At 45.3% G+C, this 24,775-nt stretch overlaps 4 protein-coding genes across 4 annotated transcripts; 3 read left to right on the top strand and 1 right to left on the bottom strand.

The window, feature by feature from the left end:
- Positions 1 to 6,030: 6,030 nt before the first annotated feature.
- On the top strand, positions 6,031 to 7,003 carry LOC306795473 (uncharacterized protein; the record flags this gene model as incomplete). The annotated part of the gene is made up of 5 exons (XM_079293997.1): positions 6,031 to 6,132; positions 6,245 to 6,341; positions 6,476 to 6,505; positions 6,689 to 6,742; positions 6,907 to 7,003. The coding sequence occupies 5 exons, from the start codon at positions 6,031 to 6,033 to the stop codon at positions 6,996 to 6,998; spliced, it is 375 nt and encodes a 124-aa protein (XP_079150123.1). The 3' UTR covers positions 6,999 to 7,003.
- On the bottom strand, positions 6,774 to 12,953 carry kat7b (K(lysine) acetyltransferase 7b). Its single transcript, XM_079293713.1, has 14 exons — positions 12,791 to 12,953; positions 11,626 to 11,776; positions 11,281 to 11,529; positions 11,066 to 11,148; positions 10,650 to 10,727; positions 10,396 to 10,494; positions 10,172 to 10,282; positions 9,615 to 9,806; positions 9,284 to 9,373; positions 9,008 to 9,148; positions 8,788 to 8,881; positions 8,359 to 8,505; positions 8,084 to 8,190; positions 6,774 to 7,815 (listed from the first exon to the last, which is right to left on the bottom strand). Exons 1-14 carry the CDS (start codon positions 12,806 to 12,808, stop codon positions 7,714 to 7,716), a joined length of 1,662 nt encoding a protein of 553 aa, XP_079149839.1. The 5' UTR covers positions 12,809 to 12,953; the 3' UTR covers positions 6,774 to 7,713.
- A 556-nt stretch (positions 12,954 to 13,509) lies between these two features.
- Positions 13,510 to 21,121, top strand: ptges3l (prostaglandin E synthase 3 like). The gene is made up of 7 exons (XM_079293918.1): positions 13,510 to 13,754; positions 13,859 to 13,972; positions 14,139 to 14,205; positions 14,337 to 14,435; positions 20,468 to 20,557; positions 20,711 to 20,770; positions 20,881 to 21,121. The coding sequence occupies exons 1-7, from the start codon at positions 13,720 to 13,722 to the stop codon at positions 20,887 to 20,889; spliced, it is 474 nt and encodes a 157-aa protein (XP_079150044.1). The 5' UTR covers positions 13,510 to 13,719; the 3' UTR covers positions 20,890 to 21,121.
- Positions 21,122 to 21,727: 606 nt separating this feature from the next.
- aarsd1 (alanyl-tRNA synthetase domain containing 1) lies at positions 21,728 to 24,729 on the top strand. The gene is made up of 12 exons (XM_079293402.1): positions 21,728 to 21,847; positions 22,319 to 22,447; positions 22,614 to 22,773; positions 22,870 to 22,927; positions 23,016 to 23,172; positions 23,331 to 23,447; positions 23,538 to 23,668; positions 23,763 to 23,829; positions 23,942 to 24,033; positions 24,102 to 24,156; positions 24,237 to 24,331; positions 24,415 to 24,729. Exons 1-12 carry the CDS (start codon positions 21,809 to 21,811, stop codon positions 24,551 to 24,553), a joined length of 1,239 nt encoding a protein of 412 aa, XP_079149528.1. The 5' UTR covers positions 21,728 to 21,808; the 3' UTR covers positions 24,554 to 24,729.
- The last annotated feature ends 46 nt before the right edge of the window (positions 24,730 to 24,775 follow it).

The following is a 24,775-nucleotide window of genomic DNA, read 5'->3' as shown; positions in this document are numbered from 1 at the left end:
TTAAGGTGGAGATGAGTCCGGTCTATTTTTTTAAAGCGACACTGCTGCGACCGCACTGTCTGCCTCTAATGCGTCTCTGTCTCACACACAGCAGCAGCTGACTGAAGTCAATGGAGAGGGAACGATGGGTTTGAACAGTTTCACATGCAGAGCCGGGACACAGTTCTAGCTGTGTGGCCTGTCTCACCATCAGAACCACAAAAACACAATAATACCCTTAAAGGTTGAGCAAATGGGATGAATTGGACCGAGCTTAATGTAAAATGTATGTAAACCACAAGCCCATAATTGAACATATCTTCTGTGATTCAAATGTAATTTTCTCCAGGATACTGTAGTATTTTCTGTGACTTTAAATACACACCATGGACAGCCGTTCCTGGTGAATAAACGATTCCAGGCCAACTGTTTGCAGCTCGGATACCACGGAAATTTGCAGATTGATATAAGGAGCAATTATGCACTTGGCTTTTGAGCCTCTGAGGCTTTGGGAATGAATTGGCGATTGGCTCCTCGACAAAGTAAGCACATCTGACCGAAACAAGCCCTCGCCATAGGCCGAGAGTGTCGAAGAAGCCACAAGACTGCAGCAAACAAGAACATCACCAAACGGGGCCAATCGTGGGCCTCTGGGGACCCGTGGGCTCTGGCCAATAAGAACCATCAGGTGAGCACGTTAATGAGTCTGGGAAAAGACAACAAACAATCATACTGCGATAGAGGGACCCAACATATTGTCAAACTATTCCTTTCAGCCAAATGATGTCAAGTCACTTCCAGAAAACAAAGTAATAGAATAAATAAACTGTGAACACAGGCTAAATGTTTTCCATTCCGTAAATATCTCAAGGTTACACAAGGCCACACTGTCGAGGGAGTTCCTTACCAGCTAAACAATTCCCGAAGTGATTAAACGACGATAGCGTGCACTGCAAACAACACCTGTAATGCAATTTGTGATGCTACCAATATGAAACTGTGTAATTAAATTAGAGAACACAATGTTCAAAGCCAAACCATCAATTAAATCATTCCTATTGAGAATGACACCAGACCAGGAACTAAACTAGTATTTTAATGACTCTCCTCAGTCGTTACATAACAAGTTCCAGCGATAAAACATCACACAACCTGCCGACGTCTGAGTGTGCAGGGCCTTATTATCTAACAGTGATTACATTCGCTCTTACAGTGCGCCGATACTCTCGAGCACGCTCAGTGTGCCATCGAGTAAGGCCAAGCAGGGCATTTTTGGATATGGTGCTGCTGTGGTGTTTGGTGCAGAGATGCAAAAACAAATGGTACAGCCCATGCTTCTTTTGGTTCACGACTGGTGGAGCCAATCCCATGACACCAGCCTGTCTCACACTGTCAGACACATGATCACCACAGTACCAGCCTGAAGGCCCTCAATCTGAGCACGCAAAGGCAGACAGGAATATTTCATTCTCAGAGAGCTTTGGAAAGCCAAAATGTGTGCCTCTCTAGAGAAACCACACTAAAGTGCCACAGGGCACCAAACGGGAAAAACGACTCGGGGAAACAAGCACTCAGGCAACAGTGACAAACTCCTATGATAATTAATACTTTCATGTACATAGGTTGTACCGCCTACCATTGTATGGATGGAGTCGATACAATACGGCGTCTGATCTATTCTGTTTGATACATGAAAACAATTTGTCACTCAAATAAGACATGGTTGTTGGAGAGAAATGCGTTTATTTTTTTTTATTTACTTTTTTCTTAAAGATTTACCTTTGAATGTTAAGAAATAGGATCTAAAATAATTCACAGAACGTCTCAGTGATGGTGTTGCGATGCCAATTATTTAACTTTTTCTCCCCGTGCTGAAAGTGTTTGTAAGGTTCTCTACATCGTGGTCTGAGCAGATGTCGACACAAAAAGTCCCAAAAATGTACGCAAAGCTGGCGTGATACAACAACAAGGTTTTCATCTTTTATTAATTCAACACAGTAAGAACGTCACCAGTTCACTGTGTGCCACAACAAATATCCAGATTTCTATGTGGTGGTAAAAACACTATAGAAGCTGACACTTGAATGTTTCGAGTTTAAAAACTCACAAAAAGGAACAGAAATAATCCATAAAAATCAAAGACAAATCATAATAAATAATAAATAAATCACATTGCCCCCTGACCAAGGCAGAACTTGCACAGTCTTTATTTTTGGGGACATGTCAGCCAGGTACACACACTGAAGGGTGCACTGCAGATTGTTTGCTTTGATTTGATCTGTTAGACAACACTGCCACCTGCTGACCGAGATGCATCCTGTCACACATATATATAGACGACAGCAGATACACCTACAAATCATAAAAACCTAAATATAACAAATGGATCAGTGCACTGGTGACAGGTAATTCATGAAAACCTTTAGCGAGGACATTTGCTGAAGGAATGTAGCATCGTTTATAGCTTTAGAGAAAAAATACGTACAAATATGTACATATTTATAGATTCTGTATTTTTAAATGAGGGACTAGGAAACTAATCGAATTATTTTAGCTTTCAACAAGGTAGCCTAACACCTGACACGAATAATAATTCAAAGATGAGTATGTTTATGTGACTTTTCTTGACTTAGCAGCTCCAGTAAAGCCCACTTTAGTCTCCATGAATGGACTCATTTGTCGGTGTTAAGATGGGTCTAGATTGTGTGGAGATAGCAGGTCCAGCAGGTCCACCAGTCGGCTTTAAAGCCACTCTGTCCGGCTAAAAGGTGACGATGTCAAGCCTCTGGTCTAAACTCACCACGGTGCAGCGTCTGCTGGCTTTGACTCATCTGACAACACTGCACCTGTCAACAGGAGATTATCAGCTCGAACGACGAGCCGTCCTCGACTGCCACTCTGTGTCCTTTATCTGTACTGTATCTTCTCATGAGCGAGGAATAAATGAATCCAGTTCCAATTTAAGACTGATGAATGTAACACTTCTATAAGAAAAGCAGCGAGTCTTGTGAGCGTTCTGTCATTGTTATCATTGCCTTGCAGTTGCTGCTTTGTCTGTCAAAGCACTTTGTAAACTCTTTGGTGCAATATATAAATATTGTTATTGTAAATGGACAACATGGTGGCATTTACCAACCGCAACATGAAAGCAGTTGTTTACATGACTAATGGTTGCTATTACTTCAGACCACAAAGAAGCTATGCACAAATAATGCAACTGTCAACGTACATGTTCCCTGCCTGCATAATTAGTGAGACACCAATTTGAAGTGAGTTTCTTGCCAACAAAACCACTCAGTCGTGACTAAATGATGATAGCATCAGCACTTAACCTGTAATGTCAGTTTGTATTGGTGCAAATATGACTCAATAGAAAGGTCATGGCACCTCTACAACAGGCTGCATTTCAACTGGTGGAAACAGTAGGCTACTAGAACTGCAGGTCGGTAAAATGACTGTTTAATTTGAGTTTTTTGTCTTACATTTTTATAAAAGGAAGGGGGAAGGGTGTATGTTACTGTTAAATTCAAGAACATATTTAGGCCACAAAAACAATTGCATTGAATGTCAAGGTTCAGCAACAAGAGCCCTTCTGTCAAAACAAACACTCAATTCCATTCGCTGCCTCTGCATACAACTGATGAGCACAACAATACTAAATAAACAGTCGCCTTCCTCTGTATGGACTTATTATAATTAACCAGAAAAGAGACGCAACTCAGGCAATTAAACGGAAATGACACCGCGGCGGATGCAATAAGCATTGCTACATAGTCCTAACTTAATGAGCTTGCCCCTTCATTTAGAATGAACAGCTTTAAAGCACACACAAGCAACACCGTGTTGCTAGGTGGTTGTGAGCGTGCTCATATCAATGAATTCACAGTGTGTTGCACTCACCTGTCTGAGCGTCCTCGCGCGTGTCTCGAGCACACCGGAAGTCCCATCTTTCCCAGTCCAGCCAGTCCGCCTCTCTGGCCCACTGTGCTCCTCAGAGTTGCTGGTAAAAGTTCCTCGATGACGCAGAAGTCACCACTGAATGCAGCTGTTAGTGATTCAACATGCGTCGATTTCACTTAGCGTGCTCACGGGATGGTGCATTAATTAAGGCAGATGCAACTTCTTCTTTATTTTTAAACTATGCCGTGTTACAATAATGATACGGATGTGATCTTTACTTTGATTGCATTGTTGTTTCTTTTCTTTCAACCGTTCACTAACTGCTAGGCCCGACATGGGTGTGTGACTGCTGTTCTACAAAACACCCTCAGGCTTCAGTCTCCCTCAGTATTCATTATTTTAAAGCTTCTTTTTCCAGCCCTGTCGTCCTTAAATAACCAAATCTGTCATGATATAATATATCCTCCTGCGGCCTCAGACAAAGCAGCAGTTTCTCACTGCTGCTCTGCTGATAATCTCCTTTCTTCTATTCCATCTCCCCAATAAACAACCATAGCAATACATTACAGTGACACATGATGTTGTCTCTTTGGACAAGTCTATCACATTAAAAATGAAGCACAGTTGATGTCTTCAACCACGCATGCTCTAAACATGCATATACTTCAACTTTGTCAGTTACAGCTCTTACAGAAACCAGGTTGGCGGATTACATGATATCCCATGATGCAATCGTAAGAAGGTGACCCACAGCATCAATTAGGGCTCTCTGAAGAAGGCCCATGATTCAACTTGATGTGCATCACTTGAAATGTCACATGAGCTTTATAAATCAACAAAAAAAGTCACATATTTGAGGGTGAAATGTATCCGAGGTTTACACCAGTGAGCAGTGCAAACCCTGAAATGGCCGCTCGTGGTTTTACCGTGTTCTGTTAGTACGGGACCTCTTTGTGACTGAGCCATTTCATATGCAAATGATGTAGATCTGATTCATTTTGATTCATTTTGAACACTCCACATTAGCTATGTGCACAAGAGGGGCTGTTCAGGTGTAATTGCCTTTCAGGCCTAATTGTCCCGGGCTTTTCTTGCTTTCAGAAGCGCGTGGATCAAAGCATTTGATGTATGTGTCAGCTTTGTTTCAAGTGGGTGTCCTTACAGCACACAGATGTCAAGTAATTGCCTCTCCAGAAATTTCTAGAGCCAGTGATAGAAATAAAAAAAGCTCACCTTTCATTAGAATAGAGAATTGAAATGGCTACGTAAGTAGAGATCATGAACAGATTTAAGAACAGTGTCATCGTCTCAGGAGATGGCAAAATAAATGACTCTACTTGTACAACACATTTCACGAAATTGCACTCAAAATGTCAACTGTCTATTTGCTGGTGTTTATAAATAATTAGCACTTTTTTCTTGCTCTGCTTAATTAACCTCTGACCATCAGTGTTACGTAGAGCCTTTGGCATTTTAGTCTTACGTTTTAAAAAATCAAAGGGTCAGAGGTCACGTCTGTGTTATCCTGCTTCATAAATCCCAAACCAGCTGCCAAGTCAATTGGCCAACTAATAAAGCACTCCCTTCAAAGCAGATGGTAATATTTGCAAAGCATCGGCCAAAGAGCCGACGCGCCTGCATGTCCTCCTCCTCGGTGACATCAAAGAGGCATGTGCACATCACAAGGATATTTTTAGACCAATGGCAATCCAGATGTCTCATAAAAATGGAAATGAAAGGTGACCATCTCAAATGTAAATATTTAAGCTTTAATATTGTTGAACATGTTCGGGGTTTTTTTTCTGAGAATTTAACACTGCTTGTAAATCGTTGGATAACATTCGTTCCAACTACGAGAGAAGAAATACAGAATATTAAATTTAAAAATCTTCTTTGATTCATAAGATGTTGAATGTGTAATGGCTGCAAAATACTTAACACTTCAGATGAAAAGTGACCGAATGTAATGCAACAAATCTGGAAGTTTCCAAATGCAATGGGAGCAAGGGCATAATCGTGTTTGCAGGGGGAGGGGTCGAGCAGCATGGGGAGTAAAGGTATAAATGCACCCTGGATTCAGCTTTTTCAGATAAAAAAGAAACAACTCGACTGAAGAGATACGGAACAGAAGCACATCCTCCTGACCAAGAAATGGATAACTGGAAGATCCAGCTTGTTGTTGTGACTTTCTGTGCTTTGGTGCAAACCGATCAGGCACTGGAAGAGGAGAGAGGGTTACCTCAAGACTGGCAGGTGAGCATCCGTGATATTTAGATGACAATGTAGGAAAGAATATAAACCAAAATATGTATTTTCTGGATTTTTACAACAATAAGAAATCAAAAGTGTGTGTTTTTTCTGGCAGGATGAGTCAATGGAGGCAAGTCTGACCCATCCGATGGCCAATTTGATGAAAAGATCTAAAGCCCTTCGCTTCTATGGACTCATGGGGAAACGCTCAGGTGGCCTAACTCCACATCATAAACATATCTAAAATGTTTTTCATCACATTGAATATGTCTGGGGTAATGAATAGGAAAGGACTGGGACATGACTATAAATACATGTGTAACGGGTTCATTTGTATCTCTCACAGGTATAAAGGCGGCTTTTAAAGTCAACAGACGTAAGTAGCGTGATGTTGCTTTCACACTGTAGTATAATGTAATCTTCTCAACTGTCTATAAAAAAAACATCACTGACTGTTAATACCTTTAAAAAAAACCATTAAATCTAAATAATGTATTTTATGGCCACGTCATTCTAAACTCTTACTTTGTAAATGTGTGCATCTCCGTCACATTTATAGGAAACAAAGGAGAGATGTTTGTGGGTCTGATGGGCAGAAGCGTTTCCAGAGGTGGCAAGCAAAAATACCAGACATATCTAACTCATTTCAAAATATCAAAGCAGCTTTATTGATATCAAACATAGCAAATTGCTAATACACATGTAACAGCTAAGTACAAGGCAAAGACAGGCCCATTGAAAGGTTAAGTTATTAAATGTTTTTTTTTTTTTTTACAGAATCTTTAACCAGAGAAATTCCATCTGCAACAACCACTGCGATCGATGTTTCGGAGAAACCACACAAGCAAGGTATGATTGTATCAGTATAAAAACCTGAGGTTGTTTTATTTCTATGTGCATTCTTACAGTGGTATTGTCTTTATTTTTTTATATTCTCAGCAAATTAAAAATATCTATCATTTATTTTCCCATCATTTGGCAGGGTCAGAGGAATGGGTCCTGTATTGATGGAGCTGGGGAAAAAAAGGAAAGAAGTTCACATCATTATGATCTATACAATTTTACACCAACCAAAGAAAACACTACCATACATCATACTCCTGAAAACACACACTCCGCTTACAGTTTCAATTCATGCTAACAATTATTGTATTTAGCTTAAACAAAAACTACCGTCTGAAAAATGCACATTTCTTGAATGAAATAAAAAGATAACAGCAGGTGAATGCTGCTAAATGCAGGTATGTCTTCTTTTTTCTCGTTGCGTGAGCAAAGCAAACATTCATGTTATCCACCACACTGGGCCGTGTATCGTTTAACATTCAAAGCTTATTGGATGAAGGCAGGTTTTAAAAACAAACGGGACAAAGAGATTCTCTACTGTAAATTGTTTGACAATGTTTAAGTCAAGAATCATCGGACTTGGAACGTGTGGAGCTTAAAATCTAAATGAAAGTAAAATATCAAAGTAAAAAAGAAGAAAAGAAAAGAACACTGGTCTTTGTTGACAGTTTGTAGGTCGAGGCTACTTGTGGCTGGTGAGGCTGGAGTTGAGTTCATTCAGTAGCCTGAGGATCGTGCTGCTCATGTCCCTTTGGGAGGGGTCCATTTCAGTGAGCTCGGGTCGATGGTTTTGTTGCTATGGCCTCGCTTGATCTCCTTCGCTTTCCACTCGTCTATCAGGTCCTGAGAGGGAGAAGAGAGGAAGAAATGGGCGGTCAAACACGGTGATTACATTCAAGTGAAGCTGCATTACTGTCATCTTTCAACAGGAAAAAAACGCATCAGTATAAAAATATGTACGTGATAATTATTACAGCATTATCTTAACACGGTCCAATGTTTAACATTATGTGAGTTCGTCAGCATGATCAATTAATTTAGAAAAGAAAAAAAAGTTGATAAACTTAAAACAGTAAAAAGAACTAAACAGGCCAACGGTCAGACATCTTACCTGTCTCTTCAGCACCAAGTGCTTTCCCTTCCAATACTTCAGCATCTGAAGGGACTGCAGGGTGCTCACTATGTCCACCGGATTGACAGCAGTCTCCTGGCTGATCTCTGCGCACCAACAGATATTGCACCAGTAAATACGTTTTGTACATGCATGTGTGTTCGTTGTTCAGGACAATCTGTTAATGTGTTGATAAACTTTTTAAGATTGCATCATTTCATCTTAATGGTGGTAGAGCGAGGCCAGAGGGCCAACCTGCTGGAGTCCTGACTCACCTTTGATGGAGATCTCTTTGCCCTGGAAATTGCACATGTATCTGAGTAACACCTCCTTCCAGTAGCTACGGTAACTGATGAGGCCCAGGTCAGACAGGGGCCTCTCGGGTGAGCCCACCCTCTCCTCGACTTTGGACAGCAGGTAGCCTAAACAAAGCAGGAGCAGTTAAAAACAACACTCTGTACATTTTAAAAAAAATATATGTTTTCGTATGGTCTACCGGGAAATGTTGTAATAACGCTGATTTCATCCCAAATTAAAACAGATCATTTAAGAAAGAATAAAAATCTTGCTTTGGGGTTTTAGTATTTCAGTGTTAACATATTTCACCTTCTTGAAAATAGAAATAACTCACTTGAGTTAACTCACAAATGACAAAATGAGAGCAGAATGAGAGTGAATCTATACATCAGTGAATATAGACATACTGAAGTCAATGAGCATCTTGCCAAAGCCCTGCCTCATGTACTGCGGCATCGTCAGGATGCAGGATACGTTGTAGTTGAGGAAGGAATTCTTCTCCTGGAAGTGATTTAAAAAAAAAGATTCCAGTCACTTCTGTATACAAAACTATAGTTCACGCAATATATATTTTCTTATATGCTGTAGACACAGCAGAAATCTCAATTCGGTTTTTTTCCCATTTACCTTGGAAAAGTATCCCACTAAATGGCAGCCGGTGTTGTCGGCCTCGGTCATGACGTAGAAGAGAAACGGCTCAACGTCGTAGTACAGCGTTTTGTGGTCCAAGAAGAGCTTGGCGAGTAAACACAGGTTCTGGCAGTAGATCTAATGGGATAAAATCACACTCGTTAGTAAGAGGCCACCGTCTGTGACGCTTGCTTCACAGATTTATGTGTAAAAGACTTCCAGATATCGACAAAACCAGAAGGGGTAAAGATGTTTAAGTCAGAGTCTCCCTACCTTATTCTTTTTGCCATCAACTTCAAACACAGATATACCCCCCTTTCTGTACACCTCGTCTCCAGGAGGATGCTTCCACACACACTTGGCCTGAAAAGACACATAATAAAACACACATCAGCGTTATTTCCTCAGATCTCAGGGAGAATAAACAGATAAATAAAGGCCATGATGCAGTGTTAATAGGCACGATATGTAATATAATTATATATACAAATATCTGGGGAATCTATTTTAACAGAAAAATCTAAAATACTGTTGAAAAATCTGTAATCGGCATGAACATTGCTGGTGTATCAAGGACACGATGAGTTCAGTCGTCGACTCTCACCATGTGTCGCCTGAGAATGGTCTGGCTCTTCATGTACTTGAGGCAGAACTCGCAGACGTAGAGGCGACCCAGGCGCGCGTACTCCTCAGGATACGGCGAGTGGTACCAGGTGTCCAGCTCGTAGCGGCCGAACAGGATGGTCTTGATCATGTTGCTGCCCTCGGTGATCTGACCCTGGATGCGCAGCTTCTCCTGCAGGAGGGACGTACACATTGTTACTGCTGGTCTTAGCATCAACCCGTATAAGGCTATTCTTCACCCACCCCTCACTGCCTCTCTATTAAACCGTCAGAGCTACCACGGAGCCTGCGCCACTAACTGCACGCTCCGAAATAAATATTAGCTCACTTATGGGAAAAGAAAAAAGCTATTTCAGAAAGAAGCAGACATAAGGGTCAACAATATGTATTTGAAGGATATATCCAGGATGTGAAACTGATTCAGGAATGAAAACAGGTTGAAAAGATACATTTCAACATAATATAATTACAATATTACAAATAGTTTTATGACATAACATCATCCGGACACTGACGGAGGTATAAAGCAGCCATTACCAGATCTTCAGATGCCCGGGCCTGGGCTTTTCTGAAGAGCTCCAGGTCGTATTCACTGGTGATGTTCTCCAGCAGAGGCTCTCTGGTGTTGCTGTGTGTCTGCCGATGCTCCTGTGGACCAGACGGACAGAGGTATGGACATCTGATGATATACCATCCAATATAAAAAACGGAGTGGCGGTTGTAATAAGGAATATGGCAAGTTGGGAGTGCCAGCAATGTACCATGTGCTTTTCTTTCTGCTCCTTCTGAAGGCCAGAGTTTCGCCCCTTCCTCATCTCAGACACCTGCTCTTTGTATCTGCTCTGTTTCGATGTTGGCGTCTGAAAATCATGATAGAAATACAATTTCATGATAATATCAAACCTGCACAATAACTACATTTTTGGCGTGGATCCTACATAACCTTCATATGCTTTCTGTTTGACAGTAAACTGAATTAATGGGATGTCAATGAATCATTGCATGAAGGGAGTACCTGGTGGCGAGTTGCATGGCGCGAGTTGTTTTCTTCCTTCACCTCCTCCTCTGGTTTCTCACGGCTGACTGCTTTTACCTGTAATGAAGAGTAAGATGCAGCTCAAACTGTCAAATATCTTTTCATATGTAGCTACGCCTTATTCACATATTGTATGATACCGGTCTTCTTGTTTTGTTACTCTAAACTGTAAACATAAGGACTACCATAACAGTTCAATTTAAGGAAGGAAATATAAATAACAGAAAATGAATAAGGACAGATTTGTAAAGTAACCACGCGCGACAAATCTACAAAAGTTCTACTAATACCATCATATAATATCAAGACAATGAGATAATCAGTGTTGGCTATCCTCGTCATAGCTAATGACAGTAGACAAGCAAATGAAGTGACTTATAACACCATCGTCTCACCTTGCATTCATCAGCAGACAGATTGTGGTACAGAGGGCAGCCTGAGACAGCAAAATGACGTTCATGTTTTCCTGTGAGATGACCTTTGCAAATTGACAAAAGAAGGTAATTGATATGAATACAATGATATTATGATAGTACCTGATGTCACTGAATACACATCAAATTCATTTAAATCAATAATCGGGGACTCCATTGATTAACCTATGTTTTACCGAGCGAGTTGCATCCTGGCGTCGGGCATTTCATGTTGAAGTTATAGGTCTCGTGACAGCGGCGGCGCTTGGGTCGATGGGAGAGGTCCTTGTCAGAGTCTCTGTTGGCTTGATCTTTGGCCAGGCTCTCGTCATGGGAGGCGTTGGGGCTGGAGATGTCCAGCTCAGATTCAGAAGACGGGGCATTTCCCGTTGGCGTCAACGGTGGAGATTCGTCATGGTCAGCGGCTCGCTTCAAGTCCGGAGTATCTAAAGCAAAAAAAAAGGAGTCAAACCACCACTCAACAGCTGAGAGGAAGTACACTTTAAAAACTATATTGTTGTCATTATAGGATGTTTGCCAACCCTGAGAGCTTTGGCTAAGGCGAGTGGAGGCTCTGGTGAGGCGCTGCCTCTTGTGCATGTTCCCATCACTTTCTGAACTATTGGTCTGTTCTCGTTCAGCGGAGGAGTCCGAGTCTTCAGTTCCATCTGAACCGCTCCCGACCATGTGTCTCTGTCAGGGGGGGGGGGGGGGGGGGGGGGGGGGGGAATTAAATGAGAGGCATCCTATTCAAAATCTGTTATCATGGTGCTAAAATGTAGAAGCTGGTGGCCCCCCAAGTGTCAGTGACAGAGAGTAGACAATAGGGGTCACAAACAATGAGGTTAGCTTACTAGGAATTGTTGATTTTGTATTAATAAAACCAGCATCCCAAAAGCTGGGACTACGAGATGCTTATGAACCAAGTGCTTGTAACAGGTTTACCCGCTGTCATGATCTAGCGTACTCTGTTGTCAGGATTTGAGAGAAAGGCCACAGACAGCTGATGGCTCACTGTTAGCAGGTTGAACAGCTGTGATTAACGTTTGCGGCTAACGATCACCACAGTTAGCATTTTGGTACTTTGTAGCGCGCAGCTGGTCAAATAATGTGAACGTTGCTATCCATAGTAGTGTCAACACGACCGAGTATCTGTCCCAGTTAGCATTTGAGCAACGTAATATTGTTAGCTTCGAGTTAGCGCCCCCGTTTCCTCACACGGCTAATAGACAGTGGAACCAGACAGCGTTAACACAAAACTCGCATCTTAAGATACAGTGCTTGTTGGTGCTTTCCTTTCTGTGAATATCTAGATATTATTGACATAATGAGAGTTGTGGTAGTCTCATGGTAAGTTCGGCATATACATAACCCAGAAAGGCACCGTTTTATTTCAATAAAAGCCGTGGTAAAGTTTTACATTTAGAAGAGCTGCTCTTGACCGCACACCAAGGTGCAACGTAAATTATCTTACTTAACGTGAACTGAAATGTTGACAAACACAAAATATGACAACTGATACAGTAGAGCAACCGATGGACTGTTTCAATGATGCATGGTGGACTGAACCTATACAACAAACCCCATGTTTTAGCATGTTAAATTGTGTAATAATTGAATGGAATATGGTGGAGCGTGACGCTAACGTTAAGTTAGCTAACGTTAATGCTACCCTCTTGTGCGACCTAACGTTACATCTGTTCTTACCTGTCGTCTACGAGGCATGTTCAGCTGGATACGCGGTACCTCCTGCGGGTTTGAAATAAGGAATTGCAGAATTCCCGAAACCGAAGAAAAAAAACACGGAAAAAAACTATTTATTGATTTTTTTCAGGAAGAAGTTTATATGTACACAGCGTTGCCCCGGGTCTCTCGCGCCACATTCCCCTCACAGACAGGGTAGAGAACTGCATTTCCGGTGACAAATCTATGTAGTGTGCGCCTCCACGCCAGCAGGGGGCGACTAGAAGCTACGACATGCTACTAGATAATGACCCCATTGGAACGCCTAGCTGCTCAAGAGGCAGATATTTGGTGGAGACCAAAACAGAGCTAAAAGTAGAGGGCCTATTGGGTTTGCCTTCATTTGGTGGCCAGAAACACAATTCTAAATGAATGCCAATGTTTTGTATCTACTTGATGTGTGAAAAACGTAGACCGTAAATGAGAAGTAGACGTAGCGTCCCATGATTGTGGACTGCAATTATTGTTTTTACACCAGTGCTCTATCTCTGCACCTACATATTTAAACTGTCACACAATCTTTCACCCCCGCCTGTGACCCGGCAGCTATAGCTCCCTCAAATCATTTAATGTCACCCTGCTCTGTTTAGTGTCTCCCTGCCCCCACCTTCACCCTCTTAGCACCCAGGGTCGGGGGTGGCTGTAGTATTGGAGAACCCAGAGCATGCATTTGTTTTCTGAGAGTTCCACTGACAGGCTATAAAGGGCAGGGGAAGGGGCTGTGGCAGACAACTGTCCCAGCAGCTGATACCAACTGCTCTATATATAGCCTCCAGGCCCTGTTCACTGCATTAGAGCATGCAGCCCGAACAAACAAGCCACATGCTGTTTACTCTCTGGAAGTTAAAGGAATAGAAAAGTAGTTTCTGTCGTAGTACTGCGCTGTAATTACAATGAACAAGCCAAAAATTAACAGACCAGAGGAGAGGTAAGTGCTGCCAGTCTCTTTTTGAGTGCTTATGACTTTGCTTTGTTTCACTAATCCTAATGATGATATATTTGATTCATAACAGTTTCTCTGTGTCTCAACAGCCAGCCAGCACGTGCGTTGTGGTTTGACAGAAAGAAATATGTAACCATCAACTTCATGGTTCAGAGACCGAAAGATGTCCAGGTTGATATCCAGCCAGATAAAATGATTTTATGGTGAGTTCAGACATGTGTTCCCTTTTGTTTCTCTGTTTGTGAAATCTCTTTCTTGCTTGTTTGTTGAAAATCATGTGGCTAGTTGTCTTTACAATAAAGTGTTGTAAATTGTAAATGTTTAAACTAAATTGTTCTCTTGACAACCTTGTCCTGTCTTCACAAACAGCTGCAAAAATGACACGGATGACGTGATCTACAATGAGCTGCACTTCTACGACAAAGTTCTCATCAATGTAAGCATCCGCTTTTTTGGCACGATGAGACCGATGGAATAAAACTGATTCTATACGTTGTATGCTGAGATATACAGTCAGTTTGATGTTTAATATAAATGTGTTGATTTTTCCTGATAACACTTTAAAAGGACTCCAGAGAAAGAGTCTATGACCGCACCATCAATCTCTTGCTAAGGAAGGGGAAACCTGATTATGCATGGCCTCATCTCCAGAAGGATCTGGCTAAGGTAAGTGTGTGTGTGTGTGTGTGTGTGTGTGTGTGTGTGTGTGTGTGTGTGTGTGTGTGTGTGTGTGTGTGTGTGTGTGTGTGGGTGTGTGCGTGTGTGTTTAAATTGGTCAGCCGCATTTAAGTCTTAACATTCTCACGTCCTTAAGAAATGTCTGAAGTTTTCTTGTGAATTTTGTGTGTAACTTTTAAGAGCGTGGATTCTATAGAAATGGGGAAATATTTCAGAAACTATTGTGACAGCCCCCGGGGTGGCAAGGGGGTTTCACGACAACACGGACCAATAAACACAACCAGTCGGTAGATAAATGGTGCAAGTGAGGTTTTTACTGAAGATAGAGAGTGGATAGAGGTAGGATAGACACTCAACAATACACTGTCCGCTTTCCAGAGGGATGGTCGGGGTTCACTTCCACGGTTCGGTGCACAACGGGTATTCCTCATACGGTCCAGGGCGCGGGCAGGAGCAGGGTAGTCGTACAGGCAGGGGTCGGGAGCCGGGCGGGTAGTCAGACGTTCCAGGGTGATCAAGGGGTAAGCCAGTTGTCTCCAATGCGTTTGCTGTGTCTCCGTCTCTTTCCACTCCTACTCTCTCCTAGTTTCCTGTGTCCGGGGCCCTTTTATAGTCCCCTCCTCCTCCTCCGATAGGGTGTGGTCGCTCCCTCGGCTCTCCTCCTCAGGTGTTGCTTGTTTGGGCTGATGGTGGTTTGGCGCTCTTTTCCACTCCCTGACATGGGGCTCCGCCTCCATGTCCGGCAATATCGTCCCTCTACCACTTCTCCTCTGAGGTTGCCCCTCCGGCTGCCACATACCCCCCCCCTTAAATCCGACCTGGGGGGAGGACTGCTCCAGGAACCTAGGGCGTCCCGTCTAGACAGGGCGTCCGCGTTTCCATGAGCGGCCCCGGATCTGTGGACAACAGAGAAAGCATATGGTTGAAGGGATAAAAACCAGCGTGTGACCCGGGCGTTATTGTCTTTTGAACGGGACATCCATACCAGGGGGGCGTGGTCCGTGACCAGGGTAAAGTGTCGTCCCAGCAGATAATATTTCAACTCCCCCAGAGCCCATTTGATGGCCAAACACTCCTTCTCGACCGTGGCGTATCTCGTTTCTCTCGGTAATAATTTTCTGCTTACGTATGTGATCGGGTGCTCCTCTCCATCCCTCAGCTGGGACAGGACGGCACCCACCCCGGTCTCGGAGGCATCTGTCTGTACCACCAATGGTTGCGTAAAGTCCGGGGTCACCAGCACTGGTTCAGAACAGAGTACTTCCTTCAGCTTCTCGAAGGCGTCCTCGGTCTCTGCCGTCCATACGATCCGATCTGGCAGCCGGTTTTTTGTTAGGTCCGTCAGGGGTGCTGCAAGAGCAGAGAACTGGGGAACAAACCGTCGATAGTAGCTAGCTAGCCCAATGAATGCTCGTACCTGTTTCTTTGTGCGGGGGCGGGGCCATTCCCGGATCGCCTCGACTTTCCCTACCTGGGGCTTGACGCAGCCGCGGCCGATGGTGTACCCCAGGTAGTCAGCTTCCCGGAGGCCGAGGCGACATTTCTTGGGGTTGGCTGTCAGCCCCGCCCCTCGCAGAGCTTTCAGGACGGCTTCCAGTCTTTGGAGGTGAGCCCCCCATTCCTCCCCGTGCACGACGATGTCGTCCAGATAGGCTGCCGCGTATTCTCGATGGGGACGTAGTACCTGGTCCATCAGTCTCTGGTACGTGGGGGGGGCTCCGTGGAGACCGAACGGCAGCCTCTTATAGTGGTACAGTCCCATGGGCGTAGTGAAGGCCGTTTTTTCCCTGTCTTCGGGGGCTACTGCCACTTGCCAGTAGCCTTTAGTCAAGTCGAGGGTGGTGATGTATCTGGCCCTCCCGATGCGCTCTATCATCTCGTCCACCCGGGGCATCGGGTAGGCATCGAATTTTGAGATGGCGTTGAGCTGCCTAAAGTCATTGCAGAACCTGACCGAGCCATCGGGTTTCGGAACCAACACTATAGGGCTGCACCACTCGCTCGTCGAGGGTTCGATGATGTCGGCCTCCAGCATACTCTGTACCTCCCTCTCTATCGCCCCCCGGCGGGCTTCGGGGATGCGGTACGGCCTTAGCTTCACCTTCTTCCCGGGCTCGGTGATTATCCGGTGTTGCACCAGTGTGGTGTATCCGGGGTCCGGGGAGAACACGTCCCGGAACCGATCCACCATTTCCCGGACGTCCTGCTTCTGCCGGGGGGTCAACTCTTCTCCCACGGGTACCTCGACTGGCTCCGTTTTTCCTGGGAGGGTAGAGAGAGAGAAACAGAGCATGGCATCCCTACGCACCCATTTCTTGAGCAGGTTCACATGATAAACCTTCGTCGGGTGCCTCCGACCTGGTTGCCGGACTCGGTAGTTTACCGGCCCCACTTTCTCCATTACTTCATACGGCCCCCTCCATCGGGCTAGAAACTTACATTCCGCCGTGGGTACCAGGACCAACACCCGATCCCCTGGGTTAAACACTCGGGGTTGGGTTCCCCGGTTGTACACGCGGGCTTGGGCCGCCTGTGCCTCGGCCATGTGTTCTCGGACGATGGGCCAGAGGGATGCCATCCTCACCCTCATCTCCTCGACGTGGTCCACCATGGTGCGGTAGGGGGAGGGTTGGTGTTCCCAGGCTTCTTTGGCCAGGTCGAGTAGCCCCCGGGGTCGTCGACCGTACAGGAGCTCGAAGGGCGAGAATCCGGTAGATGCCTGGGGCACCTCTCTGATGGAGAACATCAGGAAGGGTAGCAGTTGGTCCCAATTCTTCCCGTCCTGGTCCATGGTTTTTTTCAACATTTTCTTCAGTGTCTGGTTGAATCGTTCTACTAGTCCGTCCGTTTGGGGGTGATACACCGACGTCCTCAGTTGGGTCACCTTCAGCATGCCACACAGATCCTTCATGATCCTAGACATGAACGGGGTTCCTTGGTCGGTGAGAATCTCCTCCGGTATTCCGACCCTGGAAAACAACATCACCAGCTCCCTTGCAATGCCCTTGGTGGCCATAGAGCGTAGGGGAATGGCTTCGGGATACCGGGTGGCGTAATCCACTATCACCAGGATGTACCTGTGTCCCCGGTTGGTCTTGGGTAGGGGCCCCACTAGGTCCATCCCGATCCTGCTGAAGGGGACGGTGATGATCGGCAGGGGCACCAGCGGGTTTCTGTGATGGGGTTGTGGGGCCACTTGTTGACATTCGGGGCAGCTCCGGCAGTAATCCTCCACGGCTTTTTTTATTCCGGGCCAGTGGAACCTGGCCCTCACCCTTTCCAGGGTTTTCTCCACTCCTAGATGGGCACCTAAGATATGGGAGTGGGCTAACTGGAGGACAGAGGGTATGAAAGGACGTGGTACCAGTAACAACCTGAGGGGGGCCCCGTCCTTTATTACTACCTGGTAGAGGAGCCCGTTATAAATGGAGAAATGTGTGGGAGGGAGGTCTCTTACCCCGTCCAGTGGTCGTCCGTCTACGGCGGCCACCTGCCGAAGGGCGTGGGCTAGGTTGGGGTCCTCCAACTGGGCCGTCCCAAACCTCCCTGTGAGGGGCCCGGGTAAGATGGGCTCCTCCGGGTCCTGGGGGAACAGCCCGGCCAGCTCCTCTTCTTCGAGGGAGGGGGTATCTGCCTCCTCGGGGATGGGTGGCGCCTCTCCTTCGGGCTCACTGGGGCTGGAGGGTCCGTCGTTCTCGACGGCTGTGGCATATACGTCCTCGGGGTTGGGTTGGGTGGCCTCCACCAACGCCCGGGCCACGGCACTGGCGACTCCTTCCGATAGGGGATCGGTGGAGATCTCCTCCCCCAGCCCACAGATGGCTTTCTTCTTGGACTTTCGGTGAGGGGTCGTACCTGGTTTCACCACCAGGCTGCGCCACAGCTCCTGGAACACGGGCAGGTCTCGGCCGACCAGCACCTCTACGGGGAGTCCTTCCACTACTCCTGCAGTGCCGACGTATCTACCCCTCGTCGTGTATATTTCGAGGGCGGTGGTGGGGTATTCGCGGGTCTCCCCATGGATGCACGTGACCGCTCGGGTGCCGGTTAGGAGCGGGTACTGAGCAAACGTAGGTCTCACCAAGGTAATCGCGCTCCCGGAATCCACCATCGCGGAGGCGTCGCGGCCGTTTACTTTGACCGGGGTGAGGGGCATGAGGTCCTCGTGAGTGGCCCAGCATCCGGTAATCAGTCCGCATGGGCGACTCCCCTCACTGGCCGTGGTCATGGGTGCGTCCTGGCGGTGAGGACATTCCCATGCGATGTGCCCGATCTCGCCGCAGTGGTAGCACCTCCTCTCTTCCGGTCCACCCGCCGGCCGCCGTCGGGGAAAGCCTGGGGGAAAGGAGGGAGACACATAGGTAGTTTCCTCCGTTCTCATCTTTTCTTTGCGGGTGGACCCCTCCACTTTCGGGTTTCTTCCCCCACGCACTAACGCTTGTGCTGCGTGGTAACCCTCCATGATCTCTACCAGTTCCTCGAGGTTGCGGGGGTTTCTCTGGCCGGCCAATTTTTTCGCCTCATACGGGAGGGATCTGAGGAATTTGTCCATGACGACACGATCGGTGGGCGACACCTCGGTGGGCTCTGCGTGCAGCCAGGCCGTCGTAATCCTCTTGATCTCATGCATCTGGGCTCGCGGAGAAAGGGAGGTGTCATATGTCCATTCATGAAATCGTTGTGCCTTTAGTACCAGCGTGACCCCGCATCGCTGTAACGCTTCCGCTTTCAACACCCGGAAGTCAACTTTTCCAGCGCGCTCTAAGTCCTGATACGTTACTTGCGTTTCGTTGATCAAAAAGGGGGCTATCAACTCAGCCCAGTGCTCTTCTGGCCATTTTTCCCGGAGTGCCGTTGTCTGGAATATCTGAAAAAATATTTCCACATCGTCAGCTGCCGTCTGCTTGAGAAGGAAGCGCGCTGGGTTGGCTTTCTCCACGGTACGTTGCTCCTGTTGTGTCTGTAACATGCCCTTGATGTCGCTTTGCATCGCCTCCGCGCGTTCGGTTTGTACCGCCATATACTGCTCCATGTGTACTTGCTGTTGGTATTGTTGTTGCTGCTGTGCTTGGAGGATTTGCATTTGTACTTGCATGGCTTGTTCGTGGCGTTTTTGGGTTTCCTGGTTGCTAGCGATTAGCCCCGCTAGCAGCTCTTGAAATGGCACCGGGGTGGCCATGCTTACTGGGTTGGTCGGTCTATCGGTCAGTGTTGCCAGAACCGGACTGTGCCCACATTCTCCACCAAATTGTGACAGCCCCCGGGGTGGCAAGGGGGTTTCACGACAACACGGACCAATAAACACAACCAGTCGGTAGATAAATGGTGCAAGTGAGGTTTTTACTGAAGATAGAGAGTGGATAGAGGTAGGATAGACACTCAACAATACACTGTCCGCTTTCCAGAGGGATGGTCGGGGTTCACTTCCACGGTTCGGTGCACAACGGGTATTCCTCATACGGTCCAGGGCGCGGGCAGGAGCAGGGTAGTCGTACAGGCAGGGGTCGGGAGCCGGGCGGGTAGTCAGACGTTCCAGGGTGATCAAGGGGTAAGCCAGTTGTCTCCAATGCGTTTGCTGTGTCTCCGTCTCTTTCCACTCCTACTCTCTCCTAGTTTCCTGTGTCCGGGGCCCTTTTATAGTCCCCTCCTCCTCCTCCGATAGGGTGTGGTCGCTCCCTCGGCTCTCCTCCTCAGGTGTTGCTTGTTTGGGCTGATGGTGGTTTGGCGCTCTTTTCCACTCCCTGACATGGGGCTCCGCCTCCATGTCCGGCAATATCGTCCCTCTACCACTTCTCCTCTGAGGTTGCCCCTCCGGCTGCCACACTATTTATTCGATTTCTCACCACACTATTTGCAAATCAAGTGATGCCACGGCAGGTGCCGACCCCTCTGTTGAAAAACTCCTGTGGCACACTGTGGCTGTAAGAAACATGGGTTTGACTGCTGATATTTAAATGACACTTGAATTAAAAGTATAATAAGGATAGAAATAAAAAATGTGTTTCTCCTTCTCTTTGCAGCCCATCTGGATTGCTGTAGACTTTGATAACTGGAGGGACTGGGAGAATGAAGAAAACGATGGAAAAGAGGAGTACGATAGATACATGGATGTGAGTACATGAAATGTCTCCAGTTATAAAATCAACTCAATTACGATAATGTTCAAGATTTTAGGAAACCGTGCATGTAATTATGTACTTTGCAATATTTACATTCTTTCTCTGAGTGTATGTGTGAATAAACACTTGGGTTTTCTCTTATAGATGATCAAAGAAATGTCTGTCACTAAAGGACAAATACCAGATATGGGGGATCTTAGTGATGTAAGTGCAGATGGTAGTTTGAGAGGTTACTATAAAAATTGAATGTGGATTATTTCCATTTGATCATCTAAATTGTGACATCGACCACTTTCTTCCTTCTTCTTTTGCAGTCTGACTGAGACTCACAGTGGCCTCTCTCCGCTGTTGGAGGCCACTACAACTCTATATGATACTGACGACAGTACTATGTTTGCTAAAGTTTGTAATATTTGCAGATGATTTGAAATGTTGTCAAAATACTGTTGTTATATGTGATATTTTCTGTGGAATTACTTATTGGCATGTTATTTTCCACTGTCGCTGATGTATCATTGTCAATTTGTATAAATAAATAAAAAGGTTTAGCAACCAGGGTTTGAAAGTCATTATGATATGTTGCACATGGGGTCACACATTTTATGTTAATATGATTTTACCAGTAAATTACAGGCTTTATACTGGATTATGGGGATGGGCATGGATGAACATGGTTGTTTGTTTCACTAACTCCAGAAGATGACAGTAAATCAGCAAAAAATACGCCAGCTTCATTCATTATTTCATTTTTGGTACAGCAGTATATACACCGGGAACATAGACATGGACAGAAAAGAAAAAGTATAAAGTGCCTTTTCCAAAAAAAATTGAAAAAGCAGCAAGATTTGTTTTTCATACACACTGTGTGTTTTATGTATTGTTTTATTTCATTCCATCAACATGCTTATATGTCAGCAGAAGATTAGTCTTCTATGAAACCATTGGTGAGATGTAATGATGTGCAGGTTTTAGCTTATGCTTTAGCTACAAACCTATATCATATCTGTCTAGTGCATTTTATTATTAACTTATTATGTATGTACAATGACAACATGACCCACATGTCCTTACTGTTTCACCGGCAAAACTAAATTTTAATTACAATTTTAAAAACTAAGCTACTACGCTTAGGTTTGCGAAGCCAGCCAAGTTTGGACTACGTTGCTTGCCGTAGTAATCAGCGTCAGTTTGACTTGCTTAATTCATGTCTCAGGTAGACTTTCTCCTCAAATATATCCCAGAATGGCGTTTCAGTGTCAACGAGACTGCTATATGAAAGAGGTATGAAGCAGTATCAGCGCTGCACTTTTTAATACCTTGCGAAAACACCAAATGTACCATTCGGTCTCTGCTGAAATGATTAGCATAGCATGGCTGCTAACTACAGTGGGAGCGCGAGCTAGTTATCCACTAACTCGCGTTGCTATTACATTTGTTTTAGGGCATTGCACGTTTGGTATCTGTTGAAATGTATAATGTAACGTGAAAACGTCAGAGCAGCCCAATGTGTATTTGAAGCTAGACACTCGCATACATTAAACCCACTGTCAAAATGTAACGTTAGGATTTTCACATTTAATGTTTTACGTAATACTTTTCACAGTATCTCGCGGTTAAATGGACGCATTTGCTTTAACTCCTTTCTTGTTGAAAGACCTCACTAAAGGTTTATATGAGACTACAAATCCCACACCAGTCGGACAGTTGACAGCCCTGTACGCTGTTTACATGTCCTCATTGTTTTCCTTTCAGTTTGTTACCTCTGTGGTGTCCTGCTGCCCAGCTGAGCTCAAACATGAAGTCAGTGGAAAGAAAGAAACTCTGAAGGGCTTCAATGTAAAGCTCCAAGACACCATCTTGTTCCCCGAAGGAGGCGGCCAAGTAAGCTGTTTTTTTGTAAATCATAAGAATTCACTGCATGTGTAGATGCATCTTCTCGTGACTCATTTGGGAGTTGTTTGTGACAGAAGTATTGGGAAGTAGTCAAAAAGCCGCACTACATGATGTTACTCTCGTACTTTTCAAGCTTTGTGTTGTCCTCCTTCAGCCAGATGACCACGGGCTGATTGGAGATGTCCCAGTGTTGAGGGTGACGAGGCAGGGAGCCGACGCCGTACACTTTGTGGGCTCACCTCTGGAGGTGGGCCAGGAGGTGCAGGTGAAGGTGGACTGGGAGAGGAGGTTTGACCACATGCAGCAACACTCAGGTGAGCGTCTCAGCGAAACAGGTCAGGGACTGTTGTATCATACGTCGTTATAACACACTAGCTCTAAGCTGCAATTGTTGTCTTCCTGTTCCTCAGGTCAACATTTGATCACAGCGTTGGCAGATAAGTTTTTTGGATACAAGACCACATCCTGGTACATTACCACTGCACTGCGCCATTTCCCTGTAAGCATAAAAACTCGTAGGTTTACCTCTCTTCTCTGGTTTTCTTTTGTTTCTCAGGGAACTGGGGCGTCAGAGAAGCACCATTGAACTGGACACTCCCTCTGTGAAGCCGGTCCAGCTCCAGGCTCTGCAGGAAGCCGTAAACGAAAAGATCAGAGTCCACGTCCCTGTCACCGTCCAGCTCCTCTCTATAGACGATACTGATGTGGAAAAGGTGCATTTACTGATATTACTGGTGCTAAAGTACAGGACTCTTACTGTGCGATCAATTCAAGTTCTAGATATTGTTTCGACATATCTTCTTTTGAATGTACATCTATTATAAGGAGATTTTACGTCTTCAGTTAGTCACATGAGTTGTGTGTGTACCAGGTGAGGAGTCGAGGGCTGCCAGACGACCATGCAGGGCCGATACGGATCATTGATATCGAGGGCGTCGAGGCAGACATGTGCTGTGGGACCCATGTGTCTAACCTCAGTCACTTACAGGTTCAACTACACACAGTTACTTGTGCCTTATACAATACTTAACATGTATTCATGTCATATTTGTAACATTTCTCTTGATCTGAATTTTAGGTTATAATGCTATTGGGAACTGAGAAAGGAAAGAAAAACAAAACCAACCTGATCTTCCTGACAGGAAACAGGGTTTTGAAGTATGCTGAGAAAAGCTACAGCACAGAGCGATCGATGGTGTCTCTCCTGAAGTAAGTGCGAGTCATCAGAATATCACCGATGTGAGTTCAACTCATTCTTTGAGTTGTAAGTGGGGGGAAAAAAATCCTCAACTTTGTTCAACAGAACTGGACCCGATGAGCACGTTGAGGCTGTTGACAAGTTGCAGAAGTCTGTTAAACTACTACGAAAAGTGAGAACATTTCATCAGTGATTTCTTTCTTTAGACGACGAGCACCGTGTCACGTGTTTGCTGCTGCAGAACAAACTGCACATAGACTAACTATCAAACATGTCTTGGGCAGACTAACCTGAGCCTGCTACGAGACATGGCTGTTCTCATCACTCAGAACTTTAAGAACGACCCCCAGAGAGGCAACTTCTTCAGCTTGCACAAGTAAGAGACTCTTCTTCAAAGTACATCAATATAAGGATTTCAGAAAAAAAGTGTCTTTCTTTCAACAGGAAAGAGGGCGACAATGACTTCATGAATATCATTGCCGCTGAACTAAACACTGAGGCAAGTGTAAAACCTGGCTGCTTACTTCTTGGTATTAGCTGTTAAATGTTTTTGTGAAGCCTCATTCTGTCTGTTCTTAGGAAACTTTGGTTTTCCTCACTGTTGGAGAGGAGAAGGGACCGGGTTTGTTTCTGCTGTCCGGACCCAGTGGACAAGTGGCTGAGATGGGACCGCGGTAAGAGAGACACACCACCACATATTTATTTAGCCTCTGCATTCATGTAGGTTGGTACGATATGAAGTCTCTGTGCTCCCCAGGGTGTTGGAGATGCTCCAAGGGAAGGGGGCAGGGAAAAACGGACGTTTCCAAGGAAAAGCCAACAGCCTGGCTCGAAGAGGGGAGGTGGAGGCTTTCCTGCAGCAGCACTGCAAACAACACACCTCGGAGGAAGAATAAACTCTGCAATGGTTCAATATTTCTTGAGAGAGATGATACATTTAGAAGGCAAACAGGATCGCTTACCTGGTTGTGAAAGGTATTATTTGTGATAATGTATATAACTGGGATTCCTGTACATGTGCTGTACCTATCGGATTGTGCAGTTTTTATTAATTTAAAACTCATCTGTTAAACCTTGTTTTATGTCTTCATTGCCATTTGTTTTTTTCCCCTACGGGT

Source organism: Melanostigma gelatinosum (genome assembly GCF_949748355.1).
Source record: "Melanostigma gelatinosum genome assembly, chromosome: 21".
NCBI lineage: Eukaryota > Metazoa > Chordata > Actinopteri > Perciformes > Zoarcidae > Melanostigma > Melanostigma gelatinosum.
Note: the sequence above shows the minus strand (reverse complement) of the source record. Positions and strands in the feature narration are given on the sequence as shown.

Bases quoted from the DNA above. Each gene is read 5' to 3' on its own strand.
- kat7b (XM_079293713.1), bottom strand. The intron at 11,149-11,280 runs GTAAAACATAGG...CAATTTGCAAAG, and splicing joins GCCAGGATGCAACTCGCTCG to GTCATCTCACAGGAAAACAT. The intron at 7,816-8,083 runs GTAAGATGTCTG...TCTCCCTCTCAG, and splicing joins ACTTGGTGCTGAAGAGACAG to GACCTGATAGACGAGTGGAA.
- ptges3l (XM_079293918.1), top strand. From the start codon at position 13,720: ATGAACAAGCCAAAAATTAACAGACCAGAGGAGAG. The intron at 13,973-14,138 runs GTGAGTTCAGAC...CTTCACAAACAG, and splicing joins CCAGATAAAATGATTTTATG to CTGCAAAAATGACACGGATG. The intron at 14,206-14,336 runs GTAAGCATCCGC...ACACTTTAAAAG, and splicing joins ACGACAAAGTTCTCATCAAT to GACTCCAGAGAAAGAGTCTA.
- aarsd1 (XM_079293402.1), top strand. From the start codon at position 21,809: ATGGCGTTTCAGTGTCAACGAGACTGCTATATGAAAGAG. The intron at 21,848-22,318 runs GTATGAAGCAGT...TTTTCCTTTCAG, and splicing joins GAGACTGCTATATGAAAGAG to TTTGTTACCTCTGTGGTGTC. The intron at 23,448-23,537 runs GTTCAACTACAC...TCTGAATTTTAG, and splicing joins CTAACCTCAGTCACTTACAG to GTTATAATGCTATTGGGAAC.